We start from the raw sequence: 24564 nt of genomic DNA on the forward strand, positions 1-24564 counted from the left end.
AAAATAAGAATAAACAACTGACTAAAGACCTCAGCAGCCACATACCACAGGGAAGACAGATTCCACAGTTCAGATCCAGGCAATTTTACTGAAGAAAACAAATAAAAACTCAGAAATATACATCAAAATCAAGAGTTACTATGATAGATTATGTAGCATTGCCCAGCTATCAACCAAAAATTATAAGACATGCAAAGAATAGGAAACTATGACCCATGCTCAGAGAAAAAAAAAAATCTATCAGAAGAAACTGATTAAATAGGCCCACATGTTGGATTTAGTAGACAAAGACTTCGAAGCAGCTATTATAAACACGTTCAAAGACTTAAAGAAAAATATAATCTCAATGACCTAAGGAAAATAGGATGGCAATGACTTTAAAAATAGGGAATTATCAACAGAGAAATATAAACTATAAAAAATGAAAATGCTACAATTAAAAGGCACAATAACAGAAATTAAAAATTTACTAGATGGGCTCAACAGCAGATCTGAGAGGGCAGAAGAAGGAATCAGTGAACTTGAAGATATAAATTATCCAAAGTGAAGAGCAGAGGGGAAATGGTAGAAGACAAAGGAAGAGAGCCTCAGAGACATGTGGGACAATGTCAAGTGCAACAACAAATGTGTAATGGGAGTCCCAGAGGGACAGGAGAAAAAGAAAGGGCGGAAAATTATTTGAAGAAATAATGGCCAAAAACTTCCCAAATCTGATGAAAAACCTTAATCAACAGGTCCAGGAGGAATTAATCAACTGAGTTGCCTCCAGCAATGTGCACATATATCTACTATTAGATATCACAGATCTACTATTTTTTATATAAATTCTGACAGCTTAACAGATATGCAATGATATCTTAAAGGTGGTGTAATTTGTGTTCATTAACCAATACCATTGCCTAATTCAAAATAGACACTCACAGCAAGCAGCATGCACTTTGCATAGCAGCTAAGAGCACGGGTTCTAAAGTCAGACCTGGGTTCAAATTCTGACTGTCACACATCCTGAACAAGCGTTCAAGTTCTCTATGCCTCAGTTTCATCATCTGTAAAAAGACAATAACAATGCCTAACTCTAGGCTTCACTAAACAATCCATATTAAGTGCCAAGCACATAGGACAGGCTCAATAAATGCTGGCTTTTTTAGCTACTAACAATATTTGACACTTAACAATAAAAGCTTATTTGCGGAATGGACATGAATGAATCTGGGCATTGATTTTTCAAATGCAAACTGAATAACCATCTCTTTTGACCTCTTTTTAGTAAAATCTGGATTTTGACCTTTCTGTTTTTAAAAATAATATGCTTTGGAAGGTATGCTTTTATCAGTTGTGTTTGTCAGAATAATTGTTTCCTTCTGTGACACTGTGTTGTGCAAATGTTTTTTATTTCTATTTAATCAGATCCTTTTTGACTTTGATGATGTCTACAACAGTCAGAAATATCTCTCTTGCACAGCTGTTATGAATAAGGAATTCGTGTGTACATAAGGTATAAAATATAGCCCCAAGTTAATTTTTTAAATTCATTTACTCTCAAGAATATTTATTCAATTGTGATTTGATTCTTACTATTTTATAGCATCTGGTTTGTCAAATATTAGGTTCTTATAATAGTTTAACTCTTTCTATTCTACTTTACTGATCAGTGTTTCAGTTTTTTAGCCATTATGTGTTCAGTTGCTCATCAATTTAATTAGGCTTTACCAAGAGTTTGCTACATCCTGTGTACCGTGGGGGAGTGTCTGATAAACACCAAGGTGAAAAGGCATGGTTTGTGACCCAAGGAAGCTCACAGTCTAGTGGCAAAGGAATGAAACATATTTATTTTCCTTAAGAGAGACAAATAGGCTTGAAGACAGATGTGTAAACAAACGTGATATAAACATGGGATAACAGTTTATATTACTAGTACAAATCCAATGTTCTGATTGCACAGTGGAGGAAATCAGGGAATCCTTCTCAGGAGGGGTGAAAGCGGGTCTTAAAAGTCAGATGGATTTTAAGTAAGTTGGAGTTTTCCAGATGGAGAAGTGGGGGGAGGGGAGCAATTCAAAGAGGCAGAACAGGACATGAGAAAGCAGGAGGGGAGAAAGAACATGATGTGTTTAGGGCACCGGTTTGGGCAGAGCTGGAACGTACGGTGTATGGGTTGTCACGAGAAAAGTGGCTGGGAAGGTGGGTTAGGGCAGGGTCGTGAAGAGCCCCGTATATCACGTAGATCTGGGACTTCAGATGGAAGAGATTAGATTCTAGCAAGGTTTCTAAGTGAGAGAGACATGATGAGAGTTTTATTTCAGGAAGGTCATTCAGTGGGCAATGTGAAGGAGAAAGAGGATGGGGAGAGTCTGTAGGCAGGAGACTGATGAGTTTAGAGACTTAACGAGAGTCCAGGTACAAGATGCTGAGGGTCTGCTCCAAGGTAAAGGCAACAAGGAGAGAGAGAGAGGATGCTCAACAACAGCTATGGCATTTCCAAAACTGGGCAACTGGGTAGTAGCCCGTCATTGATTAAACATTGCAGGCTGACCACAGGACCCTGAAGACCCACTAAGAAGACAGAAAAGGAATCAAACAGGCATAAAGCCATGAACACAGAGAATGAGAGAGGAAAAATAAAACATGTCTTAGAAGATGGGAAGGTGACGGTGGTGACAGATTGGGGAGAGCAGAGAAGGATGAACTGTGGGACCCACCGAGAGGGGCCAACAAGGAGCAGCCCAATTCATCCTGGAAGACCCAGGGAAGCGGAGGCCCAGGAAGCACCATGTGCCATGCAGTGGTAAGGTACAGGGAGCTGGTGGCAAGTCTGTATTTGTTGTATACCAAGATCCTTTCCTGTCCCCATGCAGCCAAGTAACAACCCTTTCTTTTGCCCAATCCCCTCCACAAGGGGGCTTTCCTCTGAAGAAACCAAACCGAGAATGCCTAGACTTGGCTCACCAGGCACAGCAAAGGTGAGGGGGGGAGCTGGAACTCAAAGCCAGGGAATTAAATGAACATCTATACCTTAGGCAGTGGGACCCCCCAACTCTCTTATCTCACCCTGCTTCCAGAATGCAAGCGGCCATCTGTGCAAGGGATTAAAGGAATTGAAGAGCCCCAAAGAAGAACCTGTAGATACTCGTATCTGGGGGACCTCCAGGGAAAAGGCTAGCTTACCCTAATCATCCTACAGTGAGGCGCCATCAACAAGCCCTGCCCACGTGCACAGGTCTTCCAAACAGCTTTTTAGTACTTCACTTTGAAGTATGAAAAGAAATAAAAAGATCAACAGATATTTCAGTAAAAGCCTCCAAGAAAAAAGGGAGAAAAACGATTCTGAAGAAAACAGGAACAATGAAAGGCGCAGAAAAAGACTTTCGAGGGGGAGGATAAATACTGTTAACATTATCAGAGAGATAAAACAAGTCATCTTACCCATAAAACAAGAATGAATGATGTTCAAATTAAGAAAGAAAAAAAAGACAAGGACACATCAGATTACAACCAGGAGCTCTTGGAAATTTGGATAATTGTGGCATAGACTGATAGTTGATACCCTAACTCGTCTTCTTCCTTAAAAGAAAAAAACCCAACCATAATTTTATGTGAAGTAGCAACATGACCAGCTTAAAAAAAAATGTTTCCCAGCCTCCCTTGTAGCTGTAATTGTGTGACTAAATTCTAGGCAATGAAATAGGAAAAATACGGAACGGGGCTTTGGGAAAGATTTCCCCAAATGACTCAGCTTGGAGGTTCACCCTTTTGCCTTTCTTCCCTTTCTTTTTTTCTGCTGCCTGGAATATGAACGTGATGGCCAGGCTCCTGCAGCCGCATCTTGGATCAGGGAACAATACGCTAAGGACGGTAGAGAAAATGACAGGAGTATGGGGGCACTTAGGCCCATGGAGTTGCCACAGCAGCCCTGGGCTGCCCACCCTGGCTCCTTTTGTATGAGCTGGACTAAGCCACTATTATTTTATAATTTTGTTATTCACAATCAAACCTAATCACGACTGATACAACAACCAACATTTAAAAAAAATCATTAGAAGAGTTGGGAGATAAAACCCACGAAATATATCAGCAAGGAACAATAACAACAACAACAAAACCCCACCAAATAAATGAACAATAGGAGAGAGAAAAGAAAAGAAAATTAGGGAACCATTTAAGAAGATATAATACAAGACAGAGAAACAGAGATAATGGAGTGGGGATGGAGGCTGTGGAGGTGGTAGGGAATTATCAAAGAAAAAGCATAAATTCGGTGAATAAACAAGAACAATAACAATAACAGGAAAAAACATGAAAAATGCCTGCTGTGGCTGAGGCTGACTGGAGCTGGCTGTGTCTGTGTGTGAGTGTCCTGGGATGGGGACAAGGAGAGGGTAGGTGATTCACAGGTTACTTGTGTCACCCCTACCCTGCCAAGAAAAAAAAAAAAGCAAATTTGGGTAACTGAACATAAAAGAAAGCTGGAAAAGTTATTGTCTGAAAAATGTAAAAGCTAGGAATAAAGAAAAGAAAAATATAAACAATGTCAACATGATGGATGATGGGAAGGGAGATCCCAAAAGATTCCAAGTCTTGTTCTTGGGAAACCAGAGGTATTAGGAAATCAATAAGGTAAATAAACACAAGTGTCTTTTGAACAAATGATGGTAATATGCCATGAACTGAGTTGTATGATTTTCTCAACCCTCTACAGCTGAGGTAAACAACTACAAAAATACCAGGACTGAAGGACATGAGAATCTGGACACGGGAGCCAGTAATGTAGTCATCCCGTAGCTACCATCATGCTTCCAGAAAGTTCCTCAAAGTCCTATTTCTTCAGATTTCCGGTTCCCAATTCGAAACATGAGGTCGGCTCATCTGATTAGCAGAGCTTTGGCATTGTGCAGGAGTGGGGAACCTTTTCATGTTGGAAGGCCTCATTAATTAACTATAATCAAATAAGACTGCATTCAAAAAACTTCAATTAGATATACTTAAAAATGTACATTATTTTGTAAAAATCTAACTACTGTGTACTTAATAATTTCAAACAATGAAAACTATTTGTTAATTTTAAAGTTAACTAACCTTTTAATGACTTTGTTGTGTCTGCTTTCTGTTGGAAAGCATTTCAATATTTGGTTGTAGCCTGGAGGTCCACAGTTTCAGTTGATTCCTAGATGGGTATCATCATTTGTGACCATAAGGGTATCTTGATTTGGGTTAGGTAGGAGAATGTAGATTTGCAGCAGTAAGTGGTTGAAAAGCAAGGAACTATTTTTCAGGCATGTTGACAAAGGCATGGGTATTCTGCATTTTCCCCTATTTCAATTGGATCTTTCTTAGCTGCAAACAATGACTTTAAAATGTCATCTACAGAGAGCTCAATCAATTCCTTCTGTGGTTCTTTAGGTGCCTTGGTGATATCAACTAGGTGAGGCTGAAATGCTAATGAGTATGATGTCATGATTCTTGAAGTCAGTGAACCTTTCATTGTATTCTCCAATTAATAGGTCTATAACAGCTGTGCATTCTTCAAACGATTTGCATGCATCACCCTGCTCATCAATGACCTTTGCTTACTGGGGAAAATGTTCACCCAAAATTTCCTTTTAAAGAAGTGTTTTCAAAAAAGATAGCTTTTAGCCGGCCAGGCGCGGTGGCTCATGCCTGTAATTCTAGCACTCTCGGAGGCCAAGACGGGTGGATCGCTCAAGGTCAGGAGTTTGAGAGCAGCCTGAGCAAGAGCGAGACTCCGTCTCTACTAAAAAATAGAAAGAAATGATCTGGACAACTAAAAAAAAAAAATATATATATATATATATATAAAATTAGCCGGGCATGGTGGCACATGCCTGTAGTCCCAGCTACTCGGGAGGCTGAGGCAGAAGGATCACTCGAGCCCAGGAGTCTGAGGTTGCTGTGAGCTAGGCTGACGCCACAGCACTCTAGCCCGGGTAACAGAGTGAGACTCTGTCTCAAAAAAAAGATAGCTTTTTTTGAAATGCTTGGATTTTTTGCCGCATATCATATATAGATGCAGTTTTACCTTGCAAAGAAATATTCAAGTCATTTTGATTTGACATGGTATCACACAGAAAGGCTGCATTCCTATAGAAATCTTCTTTCAATAATTCACATTGCTGATTCTGTTCTTCATAAAATTTAACAATCTGTTCTCACAGAGATAAAATTTTGGCTAACACCTATCCCTGTGATAGCTAATGCACTTTAGAATGATATGGCAAACCCACAATGAATATCTCATCTTTCAACTTTAGTGTGTTATGAAACTGAGGATGCCATGTTGCATTTGCATGAATATAGTTAACAATATTTATAACTTGTTGCAAAGTGTCACTTAAAATAGTAGCTTTAGCACAGAGATTTTGCTGATGCAAGATACAATGAAAAGAAATGAGAGCATCTGGGTCTGTTAATACTTTTTTATCTGTGCAATAAACCCTTCATGTTTTCCTGTCATAGAAGGTGCACTGTCTGTACACAGGCTCGTTAAATTTACCAAATGCAGTCCAGCCGCATGACATTTATCTCGAACACTGTTAAAAATATCTATCCCCCATGCTGTTTGCAAGAGTGCCCAACATGAGTAACTCTTCGTAGCAAAGAAAATCTTCTGTTGTAACCTGAATGAAGTATAAAATCTGCGCCAAGTCAGTAGTATCAGTTGATTCATCAAAGTGATTGGATAATATACATTTTCCTTTTGAAGTGTTGCATGAAGTTGATCTGTTAAGTTGAAGGCTGATTCACGCTGCTGATCAGTTATGGTTCTCCTTCAAAGAGGCAGTCGTTTGTACTTTGAAACGTTATCAGGGTCTAAGCATCCTACAACTTTGACAATGCATTCTTTCACAATTTCTACATCATTGAATGGCTTCCCTTTTTCCCCCAAGTATATGAGCTATTTTATAAGCTGCTGCAGTGGCATTATTTCCGGGTCTTACTGCTGCTTAAAAGACTTGTCTTTGCTTTTGCTTTTCATGTTTTAATTTCTGCAATACAACCTTTTTTGCCTCTCCCTCTAATTTTAAAATATGTGTGGTCCTTATGAGTGTTAAAGGGCAGATGAGCATTGAAATCCTTTAATGTTGATACTGCAGTATCACAAAGCAAGCAAATCATCTTATCTTTAGCAGAAACAAGATAATCTTGCAATTCCCAATCCTCATTAAAAAATCTGTTTTCTTCCTTCAGTGTTCTCTTGGTCTTCTTTGACATGATGGGCTCTTAAATAGACAAAATTAAAAATACTGTTGAGCTGTGCAACTATTCATAAATTCCACTTCAAACAGAAACACAGTACACCGTTGTCAAAAGCTGATAACAGACTGGCGTTCGCGACCCCCATGAATTCTCACCAACCAGCCTCGTGCGATAGTGGTGCCAGTCAGGCGGGGGATGTTAGAACTAAATCATGAGCTTAGCAGCCATCAATTTAGCCCTTATGGCTAAATAGTGCTGGTCAATCTGGGAGGATTATTTTGTTGAAACTTATTTTATTCTTTGATATTTTAAATACATTCATTTTAAAAATAAAATATAAATATAAAAGATAAACAAAAATGTATTAATAGAAATAAAAGGATTTGTTCTGTAAAATTTGGATTCAGTCAGAAGGCTGAACTTAAGGACCTAGAAGTCTGCAGGTTCCCCACCCTGGTATTGTGCTTGAACTCTGACTGCAGGAGAGGCTAGAAAACTGAGTATCTGGCATTTTCAGCTTTGAGTGTGGAAGGCTCGCCTTGTCTCTCACCAAGATTTGTAACACTGGAAATTCTTCAAATATTAACATAAGGAGGCCATTCAATGCTGGGCAGGCAACAATAACAAAAAAAGACAAAAGTCTTCTACAATATTTATCCAAGGAGTCTCTTGTTCCCTGGATCTGACACAGAAGTGTGGTGGAGAGCGATTCTAAGACAACAGGGTTATAGTAGGCCCAGAGAACAGTCTGGAATGGAACAGGAGGATGAAAGCCATAGGACAGAGGGGAAAAAATGGGCTTGATAGATTTCCGAAGAATTTGGAGCATTAGAAAATAATGTTGAAAGGCTTTTGACAAATCTGCCAGAGCATTTAGAGAAAAATGATGATAGAAAAACCAAGCAAATAAACAACCAAGGCAATTATTGACTCAAGGAAACAGCAAAAGCTGGGCAAAAAATGAAATACAATCATAGTGTAATATATGGCTCAGAATTAAGCAGTATTTACTTCTGACAATATGACTGCTAGTTCTTAATTTAATCAAAAACTGTGGTATAACTGCACTGGGGGTATTAGATAAGGAGAAGTCAGAGTGGCATAAAAGAGTTAAATCCTCATTTACCGTAACAGGAAGTCAAAAGATGATGCCTGCAATCGACATATCAAGAAGTAGCAGTGAAAATATATTCTTTAGTAACAGAAAGGTAACAGAAGCAGCAGGTTTTTGGTTGAAAGTAGGATTTTCCGGGATGGAGAAGGGTAAAAGGGATGGTATGGAAGAACAGAAACTACTGTTTCTGATTATGTGATTTTTAACACCATTTGGCTCATTAAACTGTACACTTACCACTTTGATTAAAATAAAATAATTTTAAAAATTTCAATTATGCTCTTACCATTAAAAACCTCCCACCAATTTAGAGGTAAAGAAAGAAAAACACATCTATGAAAAAACACAGCATTTGTTTTTAGACATCTCCTATGCCCCTTGTCTCTTCCTCTTTGCCCACACCTGTCTGTCTAGATATCCAGGGTGGCACAACGTACAGGAAAATATGTGGGCCTCAAATACAGGCAACACAAGAGATGGGTGACATCCCACCGAGCAAAGAATCAGCTCTGAGACTTCTCTGTGATCTCACTGGACTGCAGGGTAGTCATTTTTAAAATGGAAAATGGGAAGAACCATTATATTGCATCAAGTAATAGATGTAAACCATCTAGAATATGGTAGGTCCTCAAAAATTATAAGTTCTTGGCTGAGTGTGGTGGCTCATGCCTGTAATCCCAGTGCTTTGGGAGGGTGAAGTGGGAGGATCACTTGAGGCCAGGAGTTCAAGACCAGCCTGGGCAACATAGCAAGATCCTGTTTCTACAAAAAATAAAAACGAAAATAAATTAAAAAAGAAAAAACTAAGAGTTCTCCCTTTCTCTCAGAATGTCTCATGCCCTGTAAGCCTCTCTGTGAGAGTCTCTCTCTGCGTCTCTGTGTTTGGAGATTTGAAAAAGAAAAGCTGTGCCCCTTTAATCACCTTCTCTCCATCCCTTTTGCCTGGTCTGGGAGATTCATCTTCCGCGGAGAAAACATGCTGAGTCCTTGCCAGGCAGTTTATCACGACACATTTCCACTTCTCTTGAAAGGAGAAATTGGTTTCACTCACGTTGGCCTTATACCTCAGCTGACTTTTGAGTGAAAAGAAATTGATATTCAATTACTAGCCATGGCCCCCAGCTCTGACAGACAGGAGTAGATAGAAATTTCTGTTTAAAATTAACTTTATTTAACAGAGTAGAATTATGAATAACTCAGCTGAATCCTGAATATAATGTTTTAAAATAAATATCAAACAAAATTAACAAGGATTTTAAACACAGTTACAACTGAGTTGTGTCAACTGGGTAGATGAGGCACCCATGGGTCACCCCAAAAGAGGAGCCCCCAGTGTGATTCCAAAGCACTCACCTTCTCCACTCGGCCCAGACTGGTTACACAGCTCAGGGACAACTTGTTCTCCATGTATCCCACCAGGTTGAGTCCCTCCAGTCCTGGAAGGCTGCTTGTTCCGGCAGGACTCCTGCCCTTCCCAGGAGGCAGTGGGTGACCTGTCAGAGCCCTCAGTGGGGAAGGAAGCAGGGGACTTGAGGTCCAAGAGGAAGCTGTCTTGTAGGGTTTGCTTGGTGGCCTTCTTGTGTTTCCTCTTCTGACTCTCTGGGACCCTGCTCCCCTCTCCTTGCCTGGGTTGGCTGCTCTCCAGCCTCCTGGTTAGCTGGAGGAGCTGGTCCATGTCCTTGGTGAATTCTAGCAGCGTGCCCTCAGAGACGCTTTCGGCAGGGCCCTCAGAGCCATAGCTGGGAGCTTTCTCCAAGAGCAGGTGCTCAGAGCAGTGGACAGCTTCTGGGTCCTCCCTGAGCACTGGCTCAGATACCTGGGGGAGGCTGCAGGGACCCATGGACAGGGAGAAGTAAGAGTAGTCCACCGCGACATACGTCAGCATGAAGTTGATGGTGACGATGGGGGCCAGAACATTCACCTGACCCACAAGGACAAAGGCCATGGTCACCAAGCTGGTCAAGCAGATGGCGGCCACAGGTGTTTTATTTGGCCCTTTCTGCAGAAACAAAAATAAATGCAGGACTATGAAATTTCAGATAGAGAGTTTCAGAAATTTCAGAATTTATATGAGAAACACAACTCATAATGGCTCAGACACTTCTCCCCATGTAACTGTTCACCTATAAACTTGGGTTAATAATATCCAGCTCATGGGATTATTGTGAGATCATGCTAACGCATGTAAAATGCTTAACACAGCACCAACATCCAGTAGGCTCCTAGAGTACCATAGGTAGTAGTTGTATTAGTATCTTTCCAGCTGGTCAGCCAAGCAGGGGTCTCGATGCCTCTTCTCATTCTCTCCTCCATCAGCAAACACTGTCAGCTTCATCACTCAAAATAGAGACAGAAGCCAACCGCCGATCTCCTGCGCTACTAGCGGTCTGCAGCGTGAGGGCAGCACGTAAGCCGCTGCCAGGTCTGGCCCACGTACGTCCCACGAGTTCCTCCAGGTGCGGTCCCCACGCTGAGGGCTGGGAGAGCAGCAGCCACGGAAGCCACAGGTCGAAGATGGCAAAGTCGTCATCAGCCTGAGTCTTTGAGGTTCAGAGCCCCTAATGACCTGAAATACCTCCCCCAGAACTTCAGAGTAAAAATCTTAAAAAAAAAAAAAAAAAGAGTAAAACTATTCTAACAACAAAGCTATCACGAATAAGGTAAATCTCAGAAACTAAAAAAAACTTTAAAAGGGTCTCAGGTCAGCTGAAGAAAACACTCGTGATGTCCAGGCCAAGATTCTGATAAGGGTGGGCTGTGAAGTGCTAAAATAGGCAAACGTGAACTTCTCTTCACCAAGAGATACCAAAAAAAAAAAAAAGAAAGAAAGAAAGAAAAGAAAAGCCAAGCCACGGAATGGCCTGTTATTGCAACACAGATAACTGACAAAGAGTTTCCAGAATATACAAAGAATTCCCACAAAATAATTGGAAAAACACAACCCACTTACAAAAACGAGTAAAAGATTTAACAAGTACTTTACCAAAGAATGCCTGTTAAACACATGAAAAGATGCCCAATCTCAAAAGTAATTAGAGAAATGTAAATCTTTTTGATTCTTTAAAAATAGACTTTATTTTTTAGAGCAGTTTTAGGTTTACAGAAAAATTGTAGAGAAAGTACAGATAGAGAAATGTAAACTAAAACTGCAGTGAGATACCATTAGACTGGCAAAAATCTAAAAATCTGATAATATCAAGTATTGGCAAAAATATAGAGGAACAGAAACTCGTCCCCGCTGCTGATAGCAGCATAAATTAGCATAACTACTTTGCAAAAGAGTTTGATGTTATCCAGTAAGCGAAGATACAGTCCTTACAGTTTAGCAGTTCCTCCAATGGGCGTCCAGTCTGGAGGGACGCCACACATGCACCAGGACGCTGGGACAGCAATGTCCATCACACTACCCATAATAGTCCCAAGTAATAAACAAGCCGCTGCCACAAGCAAAAACAAGCACAAATCTCATACACACAATGTTGAGTGAAAAAAGCATGCCACAAAAAAATATATACGCATGACTTCATTTATTTAGCATTCAAATACAGGCAAAATTAAACTATTTTGTGTAGAGATACATAAGTAGGAAGTAAGCCAGGGGTTGCAAACTATGGCCCCCGGGTCGAATCCGGCATGGGCTAAGAATGGTTTTACATTTTTAAACAGTTGGGTGAAGAAACCAAAAGAAGAATCTTGGGATACATGAAATTTACATGAAATTCAAATTTGTGTCCATAAATAAAGTATTAGGTGTTGTCTGTGGCCACTTTTGAGCTACAACAGAAGAGCTGAGAAGCTGTGATAGAGACCATATGGCCCGCAATGCCTAAAATACTCACTATCTGATGCTTTTCAGAAAAAGTTTGCAGGCCCTTGAGTAAGACCGTAAATAAAGCAAGGAAATGACGATGGCAGAGGTCAGGTGAGGAACTCCTGCAGCGAATGGGAAGGGCTCTCTGAGCAGGGAGGGGCGTGTGGAGGGCACTTCCAGATGCTGGCAGCGTCCCTGGGTGCAGGTTACCAGGGTGTTCACTCGTAGTTTTCCTTTAAACTGTTCATGTTTGTTTTATGTCCTTTTCTGTACATTGAATATATCTCAAAAAATTTCTAAAGTTTCCTCTCTTCCCCCATTAAAAAAGAAAATGAGCTGAGAAAATTTAATCATATGTAAAGAACCTTTGAAGAAAAGTTCCCAAAGTTAAAAAAGACAGATGACAAACTAGGAAAAATATTTGTAATACATATACACAGTTACTCTTCCTAACAAAAAAAAGGGCACCTAGCAATTAAGAAGAAAATAACCCATAATCACAGAAAAAAACTACAAATAGCTCTTAAAATAACCCATAATCACAGAAAAAAACTACAAATAGCTCTTAAATAGAGGAAAAGATGTTCAACTTCATTTGTGGTTGAGAGTAAGATGCCATTTCCCACTATACAACTAGCAACAATTCACATTTTTAAATTTTTAATTATTATAGGTACATAATATGTGTATATATTTTGGGGCACATGTGATGTTTCGATACAGGCATATAATGTTTAATAGTCAAATCAGGGTAATTGGGGAATCCATCACCTCAAGCACTGATCATTTCTTTGTGTGAGGAACATTCCGATTCTACTTTTTTAGTTATTCTGAAGTATACCATAACTTGTTGATTATAGTCACTGGGCAACAATTCACATTTGACAGGTTCCTTGCCAACACTGGGTTTGTTGCTCAGGGTGAGAGTGCAAATGGGTCATAAACCAAGCTATCAACCTGTCAAATGTCGAATCAAATGTGTTCTAGCCTCCTTCCGGGGCAAATATCCCTTCATGATGGCAAGGAAGCCCAGGTTCAGGGTTGGAATTCTTACTCCTCAGACTTCCTCACTGGAAGATGGCCACGTGCAGCCTTCTGCTCACAGCCCAACTCCCTTCTCTTCCCAGACCATACCATGGGGCGCCTCACACTCCACCGTGGTCTCTCACCCTACAGCCTTCCTGGAAAGGAAGAGGCCCTTGCAGACCCTGGAAGTGGGCTGGGGGCCTCTGGGCAGGGAATTCCGGGATACAGCACACCCGGGATGTGGTCCAGAAGGGGAGGGCATGGGATCCAGGTGGGCAAGTCCCCTTGGCCTCACAAACTGCGTGTACCCGAGGGCCAGGGCAGTCTTGCAAAGCAGAATCCTTTGGCTCAAGTCTAAGAGTGGCACTGGCTGTGGGAAAACAGGCACGTTCATTCATTGCAGATAGGAGTACAAATGATGCAAATCTCACGGAGGTGTTTTGGCAATATCCATTAAAATAAAAAATATAGTTTCCTTTGACTCAGTAATCCCACTTATGAAAATGTATCCAGCAGATATATCTAACTGCACATATACAAAATTTTATACACACACACACACACAAGATTATTCACTGTGGCATTGTTTACTAGAAGCCACACAAGTGGTCGATCTCTAGGGAACCAATTAAATGAATTGTTGTATATCCACACAACAGAAAAAGAATGAGAAAGTTCTCCCTGTGTTCAAATGAAAAGAGGTTTCTAGGCTATACGAAATGAAAAGAAGCAAGGTGTTGAACATGTATACTGAGCACTATCTTTTGCATAAAAATGGGAAAGAGAAGGATTCATTTAAAAAACTAATAAAAACAGCAAATGAAGGTTCAGGGTTGGGGTGGAAAAAAGGTAGAAAGACTCATGTTAGGAGCAAAAATTTATATTATTTTTAGCTTTGAATCCTGCATACATATTACCTGATAAAAAATAAAAGAAACAGAAGAAAAATAAAATAAAAGGCATATAGCGGATGGAAGATATAGAGATGATGGTCCCTGCTCCTCCCCAGCCGGTGCTGAGATTAAGAAGGGGAGGAAGGCAAGGGGAGAAATTAAGGATTTGCAACTACATGTGCCCTAGACAATAGCAAGACTGGAAACCAGAAGGGGCTTGGGGAGAGCCCCTGTGGTACCTCGATAAGACAAAAGGAACTATGGCTTGCAGACCACATTATTGGGAAGTGGGGTTCTGTTCATTTCTCTTTTGTCATCCCTAGGTTTTAGGAATGTCTCTTTTGATCATTCCAGCCATGACTCAACCAAGCTATGCTATATCAGTTAAGGGTTGGTTCATGATGCTTAACAGGGAGCCCAGAGGCCAGAGGTGTGGGAAATCATCAAACAGCGACCTCTAAAGGCAGGGGAGCCTCAAGGGCAGAGTTAGAGCTGCAAGGACCAATTCCTCTATTAAAGGTTGGGGCTCTCCATTTCCCTGATGCTCAGGGTCCAAGATGTTACCATGGCTGGTTGGCTAACCCAGTGCCAAGGGCTGGGTGGCCGTGGCACTGAAGATGCTTCATCTAGTTGGCCCCAACCTAAGCCAACCAGGGGACAGGGCTGAAATAAATGACCTCTGCATTCTTGTTGGTTCCAACCCAGAGAACTTGACCAGAGGCTCTAATCAGAAAAATTTAAGCAATTTATGGGCTGAAAATTGGGTAGGGGCAAAAGGTGTTTCTCAAAAAAAAAAAAAAAAAAAAAGGCAGGGGGTCACTTACCCCTTGCCCCAGACAGGCAAGCGCAGGGATCACTTTCTCCTGGGCGATGCACTGCAGGATCCGGGGGGCTCCGTAGAGTCCTCCCATGCAGGAGGCCAGGGATGAGATGTACAAGCCCAAAAGGAACAGGAAGCCCACCAGGGACACCTATGTGAGAGAGTAGTGTCGTTATCCAAGGCCAAGACCTGCTCCTGCTCCTCTCTACACCCCCAGCACCGCGGCTAACCATACACTGAGTCCTCTAGAGTCAGTCTCTGGGACGTAGCTCCCCCATCCCCAGCCTCGCCCCACTTTATGCCATTATTTCAGTTGACTTCACCATCACATCTTGTATGGGCTAAACAGAGGTCCTCAAATTGAGCATGCACCAGGGTCACCTGCAGGGCTTGTTAAAACACAGATTTCTGGGCCCATCCTCCGAGTTTCTGGTAGGGGCCAAGAATTTGAATTTCCAGCCGGTTCCCACGTGATGTTGATGCTGATGGTCTGGGGACCACACTTGGAAAACCACTGGCCAACTACAATGCTAATTGGCCTTTTGCCTCTGAGCTCTCCCCACTCAGAATCACCCCTGAAGCCTCTGCCAGAGTGACTTCTCTAAACTCAAATCTGATCATAATGCCCCTTTGCAAACATACCAAAGGCTCCCCACTGCCCTGACATGCAAAGCCCTTCCTAGTCTGTGGCTTCTCTAGCCCCACACCTTGCACACTGCGAGTCTTTGATCAGCATGATTTCTCTGCCTGCTGGAACCCGCTGTTCACACCCCCTAATCTACTCATCATCTGTCTGTTAAACTCCTAATTGTGCTTCAGGACTCAGCGCAAACCTCACCTCCTCCAATCACAGTGACCACAGTGGGCACCCCGTGACCTGACACTAGGATGGCACCTATCATGCTGTCTCCTCTACTAATTTGGAGGCTTCACTTAGGTATGTCTCTGTCTTGTTCACCCTGGAATTGTTGGTGTCCAACATAGAAAGATAAATGCTAAAGGAATGAATGAGATCCATGACCCACATGGCCCACAGGCGCCAGCAGACAAAATAAGAGAGGGGATAGCTGTGCTCCTTGGTGTCAGCCGGCAGAAGATCTGTGCTGCTTGGCGGCAGCTGTGTCCCCAGCTGTCAGTCATGAGTCTACCTCACATCCCTGAGCCGGACTTCATCGGCACCCACAGGGGAGCCCCTCTGCTTTCTTGACTATTCGAGGTCCCCTCTCCATCCTGGTTTACTTTAGGCACGTGGCCAGAGCTGTGCATTCCAGGTGCTCATTTGTCTAATGAATCCAGATAGGTTAGATTTAATTTCCAACTTTGTCACTCAAACCCTTCTTGATGCCTCGCCCCATTTTTTACTTCCGTGCTTTGGCAACGCACCAGATCCGTGTCATCAAGCTGCACTGAACACAAGCCGCTGGCTACACGTCTCTCCTGGCTCATAAATTATCACTGGAATAATTTGACTGATGAATCCTGCATCAGTCAGGGTTCTGGAGTAGAAAAATCTTTTTTTGTTAAAGAATGTATTTGTGGCACACTGGAGGTTCAAGAATCATCAGGAGGCTAAAAGATCATGCTTGGAAAAGGGTAGGACCCAAGCCTGGAGGCACACCCAGACTCTTCCACAGGAACAGCTTGGCCAGATGCCACCAGCACCCCTGCTGCTCTGGGGACGAATTCTCGCCATCTCCTTGTCTTTGCCTTATTCATTATAATTTGAGCAGCAATGGCCTAACTAGGTCATGTGCCCTACCAGGGCTGCAAAGGGACAGGCAAGAGAGGTCTGATCCACTGGGCTTCTGTAATACAAAATGGGGGCACTCACCCCCTGCAGTACCATACATATGGCGGAACAGCCCCCAAGCGGGCAGGGAGGTCAGAGGCTTGATGGACAAGACCAAGGTCCACTACAGAGCCCATCTCGTCTTCCATTCAGTGTAGATTGCTTTTCCCTAAGTGCATTCTCTCACTCTTGTCCCCAGTGACTCTCCCCGTCTCTTTTCTTCAATGTTGCAGGTTTCTTGGGTTTGTCCTATTCCCCACCCTTCACCTACCATTTTATTTCCACAAGAAATTAATGTCATCTAGTATTTCCCATCACCCTGTGTGTTCTGATGTCATTTTGTTATTTTCTATCCTGTGGGATAGTTAATTATGCTCATGGCTGATCTAGCCAGTGCACCAAGAACTCCTTAAGGGTAGGTCTGTACCATGCCTCTCTGGCCCCCTCCCACAGCACCTGACGCAGGCTGCGAGCAGAGTTTAGCAGCTGAATTAATGAAGCTTCGTGACTTTACCGTGATCTGTGGCCTAGATGCCTTACAAAATTGTGGATAAACTGGTCTCATCAATCGACCCATTTTGAGATGTGATCATTTATCGATAACCTTTGCTCCTATCGTCTCTGTCAAATGTATCCTATGTTGATTGGTTTAAAAAAAAATAGACTCTATGATGAAATTTTATCAAAAACTTTTTGAAAATTTAACTCAGTAGTTCTCCACTCTGGCTAAACATAAGAACCACCCCAGAGATTCTGGTTTAATTAGTATGGAGTGGGACACAGACGTGGTAGATTTTTCCAGGTGATTCTAATGTGCGGCCAGTGGGGAGAACCATGGGGCCTAATGCATTGTATTCACTGCATTTTCCCCTCAAAAAATCCTTTGGGAGAGTCAGGCATAGTATCTCCTTGTAGAAAGCTTACTGCTTCTTACTCAAAAGGTTACATATGTTTGTGTTTAATTTTTTTTTTTTCATTTAAAGCATGAAAGCTGGGACAAAGTTCCCCCAGGGTAGGGATAAGAAGTAAAAAGACACTTCGTAGAGAAACTGTGGGTTGAGGAGCCAGATAATTAGAAATAGATTAGAGAAGCTGTGGGAAAGGCAGAAAGAAACAGACTCACTGAGCAGCTGCACATCAGTAGAGGGGAGATCGCTGTCCTCGCAGAGAGCACCCGAGAGAAAGAGAGGAGCCGCCGAGGAGCTCCCCGTGATGAGCAGCAAGGGGGTCTGTCGGAGAACGGCCCCATGGCAGTGTCCAGAGGCGATAGGCAGGGCACACGGATGGACAGCAGAGGCCCGGGAAAGCTCAGAGACGGGCTGGCTCAGAACTAGGCCATCGCTGAGACACGGAGCCGAGATGAACGCATTATTAAAGCCACATCAGGGCGGTAGGTTGCGCCGGTGACCAGGTACAGAGACGCTGCACTTGCACGTCCCGCCTCCCATGCTCCAGGTGCTGCAGCAGAAACATCTGTGGCCCAGCTCACCGCGCCAGCATGGTGCCTGTGACTGCAGGGGAGTCAGTCCCAAGGAGGGACGCCAGAGAGCAGGAAGGCAGAAAAGCTTTGAGGGGAAATCCTGTGTGGTCCCCTTTGGGAATCAGCAGAACACCAAGGTGCTGCTATTTTAAAGCTGTTGTGGTTGGTTCACCTACTTACTGCCCAGCCCGTTTGTCACCGAGAACCAAGAGCAGCGGCTTTTCTTTCTTCGTGGCCTTTACAATTGCCTATTCCAGGAGATGGTCTCTTGTCCTCTCCAAAAACTAAATTTCCGGCTTTCATCCCAGTGAGTGCAGGGCCTGGTGTAGCAGGTGCCCCCAGTTGGCTAAGTGCGTGCCTACCTGTGTCACTGTCTGGGACAGGTGGCATTCCAAACAAGGCTCCCCTCTGTTCATGTGTCTATTATTAGGTGTGGAATTTCCACCCACAAAGGCTCTACTGTGCTGTCTCTGGAGACGTTTTTCCCCATCACTGTTTGTGGCCTTCCTTAGATAGGAGGCTGCCTCCCCCCGCCCCCCACCCCACACCCTTTCTCTGCAAAGCAAGGGAAGGAGAGGAGAGAGGTGCCCCAGCCACGGGACGATTTGCCTCAATCCATCGAGATCAGAGTCTCTAAAGGTTGAAAAGACCTCTGTGAAGGAAACCAGCAGACAGGAACCAGCTTCAGAAGCAGGCAGAGCTGGCGGCCAGGGGCACGTTGCAGACAAGCAGCAAGCAGTCCCCGCTGCTCCCTGAGGCCCTCAATTCCTTTAACGCAGCCAAGCTTTTCATCCCACACCTAGAGAAAAGGCCCCTGGGAGATGAAAGTCCAGACAGAAGCATGTTCGTAGATATAAATGAGGGACACAGATTCCCTCCCTGAGAGCAAACCTAGTCTGAGATCTTGGGCGCTGGAAGGTGGGTATCTCTGTCACTATCTGAACTGCACCCCCTTTCCAAACCAGCTTTCACACCCAGGTCAAGACCCCTGAAAACAAATATCACCTTTGCATGAATGTCTGCATGCCTTAAAAAGAAACCTGTGCTAATGTGAAATCCCAGCCGAAACGTATCTCTCAAAATTCAATTCAGAGTTTCCTGCACCGGATTGCCCCAGGCACCCACTCTCTATGAAGATCGCAAAGCTTCCCACCAAGAGAAAACGGTACTGGCTCCTAAAATGCAAGCAGTGATACTCAGGAGGGTGCAGTAAGAAAAACTCCCTAAGCAGCTACATTTCTCTGGAAAACGATGAGAATCTCAAGGCCCACTTTTTCTCCAGTAACTTAAGGGAAGGTAGAAGTTTTGGGGGATTTCCAGAAAAAAAAGCCTGGAAATCTTATTCATGTGGATTCTAGTGATGCCAAATAAATGTCCTTGATGTCTCAGGACCTCCAGTCTGCTGACTGAGGCTGTGGAATGCAAGGAATTCACTAATCTTCTCCTGGCAGGGTGCAGACCCTAGAAACAAGGATGCCGCAGCCAAATCAACTTGGAGTTGCTGAGATTCTCAGGAAAGCCAGAGGGTTCAGGTCCTCAGGGACAAGGCGGGCGCCTGCCCCACCTCCCTCTCCCTGGGCCTCCCTGCTGCTTCTCTGCCGGTCAGCCGCCTCCTCCTTCTTGCTTCTTCTGAGCAGCACATCCTGCTTGTGGGGAAGGTGAAGCCATTGGCAAAAAACGAATGGCTAGTTTAGCTGGGAATCTGGGGTGACCAGATTCTTCTGTTTCTGTCCTGATTTCTGACATGAAGAGATGTCACATGCATTGACGTGCCTGCCTCTCTGGATATTGTCACAGGTTTCTAGGGATCCCTAAGCAGAACCTTTCAGCCCTCCACCCCCACCCCCGCCACCCAGTCTTGGACTCGAGACTCTATGGATTCCAGACAGGACTGCGAGGGGAAGGTGGCCCTTTGTTGATGAAAACAAATCAATGACCCCGGCAGACTGAGCCCTTGGGACAGTGCGGGACTCACTCACCTTTTGGGCTATCAGGAAGTCGTAACGAAGGGCCTCGCGGGTGCAGATGGCGCCAAGCAGGAAGACGAAGACAATGTACAAAAACCACCTGCAAAACCCAAGAGCAGAGCAGAGCTGCCCTCACCCCCGCCTCACCCAAGCCCATCCGAGCCCTGCCCACTCACCCCTGGGTTTCCTCTGGGAACTGCCTCAATACTAAAAGAGAAAGGCCAGTCATGAAGCCTCCCCAGCTGGCGTGGAGCCAGCTTTTTGCACTGTTTCTCCTCTAGCATATTTCTTTAAAAAAAAAAAAAGTATTGTTTTGTCTCTTTCTTATATTAAAGAAAAAAACACACAGAGGGTGTTGGGCCTGAGGAAGTGGGGGGCCCAGCTGCCGCAGGCAGCCAGGATGCGGGCTAGGGTGGCTCTGCAGCCCCACACCCTGTTCTCTCCCAGCAGAAGGACAAGCTGACGGTCCCCAGGCCTCCAGGTCCTACTGGTCTTTGGATCACGGGTAATAGAGAGAGAGCCAAGGCCCAAGATCTCTGTAACCTTGAACAAGTCACGAGATCCCTGCCATCTCCTCATTCCCACCTGGGCATGAGCAGATGGGCCAAAGGTTCCTCCCAGGAGCTCACAGCTGTGGCCAGAAATAAGATGGGTTTCTCATACAGAACCCTCTTTTCTTTCCTTCCCAACACTCAACTCTATCTCTGTTGTCTTCATTTTTTCCCCAAAGCTATTGCCTTATTTTGCACAAAGTACCCTGGTGCCACATGTCTGGCTGGTAGCAACAGTGCCATTGCAATAAGCTAAGAGCAAATTCAGTGTTTGCGAAACAGATATATTAATATTTTTTAAATATCACAGAATAATACAGGCACTCTTAACTGCTTAAGTCATTGTCATGCCTATGATCTCATTGTCTCTTCACACCAACCCAATAAAGGTCAGAGAGACCTCTTCCCATGGTACGGAGAGAAAAACAGAAGATACTAAAAGGTCAGAAATAGACCCAAGGCTGCCTAGCCTGCCAGCGTCGGTAGGACAGTATGAGCTAAAACCCGCCAGGCACGATAGTCTTGGGGGAGGCTAGTGGGGAAGGAGAGCTGGTCTCTGAGCTTCACTGTGTGCCTTTAACACGGCACCTCCTCCACCGGCTAGGAAGCACACATACTGTCATTATCCCCACGTTACAGAACAGGAAACAGAGGCTCGTAGAGCTAAGTAAATTGAGCTTCACCTTTATGCTCCCTCCAGTGATCCTGGAAACTCAATGGTTAAAAAAATCCCCAAGTTCAAAATGGGGGTGGGGGAGGAAAGGGGCGCCAGGCTGAGGAAGAAGGAAAGAAAGGGTTAGATCTGTGATCTGCTATAATGACACTCCTCCTGGGCAGCATTCCCAGGCAGGGCTATGAAAGGGCAATGTCTGAACCCACCAGACGTGGATTTTCCAGCCCACCGAGTGTTAAAAGGAGAATCAGAATATGAAATAGGTTGGTCACAGTCGGGGCACTCTCAGAACAAAAGAGGCAATCCCCTCTTGCCTGGGGTTTTTCTCTCCCACTCTGCAGCTCAGACTGATTGCCACGAGGGAACTTACGAGATGCCAACAGCTGCGAGGGAGCCCAGGGGGATGCTGGCGGCAGGCTCCCTGAGGTCGCCCCCCATGTTGAAGCCGGCCATGACTCCTGAAAGACACCCAGACAGGGTATGGGTTGACGCAGTGTACTGCACAGATCACCTCCCCCAGGCATGCCCCTTCCCCTCCTCAGGGCCCTCTCCTGGAAGCTATCCCACATCAAGCCCTCCCATCTGCAGCTTTGCAAACAGGCTGCTTTTCAATCTCCCCTGGCAACTAGGGAGGCGTCCCTGTGGCCTTGAAAGGGAGCTTTGTGGGTGGGGTGATGCTCAGGAGGAAAGCCCTTCCAGCTCCAGAAGCATCTTACCGCCCAGTGCAAAGGAACCAGGATGAGGATGGCATCTTGCAAGCCACACCAAGGTCCTGACGCTGCATGCTGAGCCCTGCCTTCCCAGCTGGGCCCTGCCCTGGAGAGGCTCAGCAGATTGCCTTGCCTCTGCTGCCTACTGAGTCCGCCAGGCTTCAAGTGTCCTTGGGGACAGGTACCATCCTCAAGGCTCCTGAGCTACAAAAGGGCTCTCAACAATCTCCTAAAAACAATCCCGATGCTACCAACATTGAGCTTGTGCTCCTTTTCATCATCACCTCTATTCCCCAAGAACATTAATGAAAATAAATCAATCCACGATGGGGAGGAACCAACCAGTGCTGGATGGTGAGGAGGAAAATGTTGCCCCTTCCCATACATACAAATGAATGAACGCAACAAGACAATGTGTCCTGAACATGAAACGAGGGTCCAGCCCACCCTGAGGGTCTAACAACTCAAGGGGATGGACTGACCTGGCTTCACAAAGTGGGTGCATCTCGAATGCAGCCTTGAAAAGAGGGGCTTGAATGGGCTGAGGGACAGCAATGGGTCGAACACCATCATTGAGGAACACTTGCAACCTCTCAGGGCCTGTGTTAAGTGCTTTACATGCATTTTTTATCTTGTTCAATTCTCACAACAACCATATCAGAAAAGTAGAATTATTTCCCCATTTTATAGAAAAGTGCTCAAAGAGGTTAATTAAAATAGCCTAAGGTCACACAATAAGTGGCAAAGCTAGGATTCAACCCTGGTCGTTATGACTCTGAAAATTATGCTTCTAATGTTTATAATGCTTCGGGGAATCCAAGTGAAGAGGAGTGAAGTGAAACTTTGGGGCCAGGAAGTTACCACGGAGCTATCTCAAAGAGAACCCTGACTGTTGGACCAAGAATGGGGCCTGCTTATACTTTCACCCAGCAATTCCACTACTAGAATTTTACCCCAAGTAAATAGCCAAGGATGCGAGTAAAGATTTAGCCCAAAATCTTTATAAATGCTTGTTTATAGTAGTGAAAATTAGAAACAACCTAATGTCTAAAAATAGGGTATTGGCTAAAAAAATGATGATATATCTTTCAATAAATACAGAGTCTCAGAATATTGTTCGGGATATGTTGTGACATAGGAAGATATACAAAAGCTATTGTTTAGTTTTAAGAGGTGTATTAGAAAACAGGACAGATGGTATGATCCTATCATAAAAAAAGATAGATGTGTAGAAAAAGGAGCTAGAACATGTTTTAAAACATTAACAATGTTATTTCTGGGTGATAGAAGAACAGATTGTTTTTTATTTGATTATTTATATTTTCTCAATTTTCTACAATGATCATTTTGAAACGTGGGAAAACTAATTTTTAAACAGTTTTTTGTTTAAAATGGCATGTTACACAATTTTCTTTCCTCTCATTTCCTTTCTCCCAAAGATCCTACTAAAAGGGTAGTAAAGGGGGAAAATGAATAAATGACTATAAGCAAAGAAAATTGGAGAGGGGGTCCTGAGTAGAGGAAAGTTTTCCACAAGTGTCTGGAATATAGAAAATGGAGAAAATGATATGGAGTAAAAGGGAAGAAAAAAAAGCTTTAGGATGCTTCTCTGGAGGATTTGAACACCCCACCTGGGGAGCCCAGGGCTGTTAGTGTGATGTCTGCACCCCAGATGAAGCCTGCTCGAGAATCAGCTGCACTCACAACGCTTCCCATGAAGGAAGGGCCGCAGCAGGGAAACAGATTTAAATACACTACATCAGGGAAACCCGCGCCAGCTACCAAGGATCACCAGATGTGTGATGAAAACCAGCAACAAGTGAACAAACACATGCGTAAATAGAAATGGAACAACCTGGGCTAGAAGAAACATATAAATTGAGATATAGAAAAGAATTCTGAAGAAAGTACTTATTAATAGCTCCAGATACACCCAAGAAGAATATTCTATCTAGAAAACAAGATGCTATGAAAAAAAATTCCAAGAACAAGAAAGAACTTTTGGAAATTAAAAATATAATCACTAAAATTAAAAATGCAATAGATCTGAAAGATGAAGGTGAGTAAATATCCCAGTATTTAGAACATAAAAATTAAGAGGTAGAAAATCTGAGTGAAATAGAGGAGAAATATTGGAGTTACAACAACCAGCAGGAGATCCAGAAACAGAGAACAGAGAAAATAAAAAAAAATAATCGGAGAGATAATAGAAAGAAATTTTCCCAAACTGAAGACAAAAGTTTTCAGATTGAACTATCCCACCAAGTAACCAGCATGAAAAATGAAGAAAAAAAAAATCCATACCTAAATGTATCATTGTGCAATTTCAGGAGAAATACTAAATGCTTCCAAGAATTAAAACCGAACACTTACTAAGGAACAAAAATTAGACGGGCATCAGACTTCACGTCAGCAACACTGACTGCTAGAAAATGATAGAGCATTGACTTAAAAATTCTGAGCGAACATTATTTTGAAACTGGAATTTTAACCAGATTATCAATTAAGTGAAAGTATA

At 43.4% G+C, this 24564-nt stretch overlaps 1 protein-coding gene across 1 annotated transcript in view; it reads right to left on the reverse strand.

Moving 5' to 3' along the window:
* The window catches only part of SLC12A8 (solute carrier family 12, member 8), a 124985-nt gene that overhangs the window by 16998 nt on the left and 83423 nt on the right, over positions 1–24564 (reverse strand). The window contains exons 6-9 of the mRNA XM_012641795.1: positions 21707–21794; positions 20125–20212; positions 14881–15027; positions 9680–10325 (exon numbers count right to left, since the gene is read on the reverse strand). Of these exons, the coding sequence (XP_012497249.1) occupies positions 9680–10325; positions 14881–15027; positions 20125–20212; positions 21707–21794 (969 nt within the window). The remainder of the gene's footprint in view (positions 1–9679; positions 10326–14880; positions 15028–20124; positions 20213–21706; positions 21795–24564) is intronic.

This window comes from Propithecus coquereli, unplaced genomic scaffold, assembly GCF_000956105.1.
Source record: "Propithecus coquereli isolate 6110/MARCELLA unplaced genomic scaffold, Pcoq_1.0 Scaffold10, whole genome shotgun sequence".
Lineage (NCBI taxonomy): Eukaryota > Metazoa > Chordata > Mammalia > Primates > Indriidae > Propithecus > Propithecus coquereli.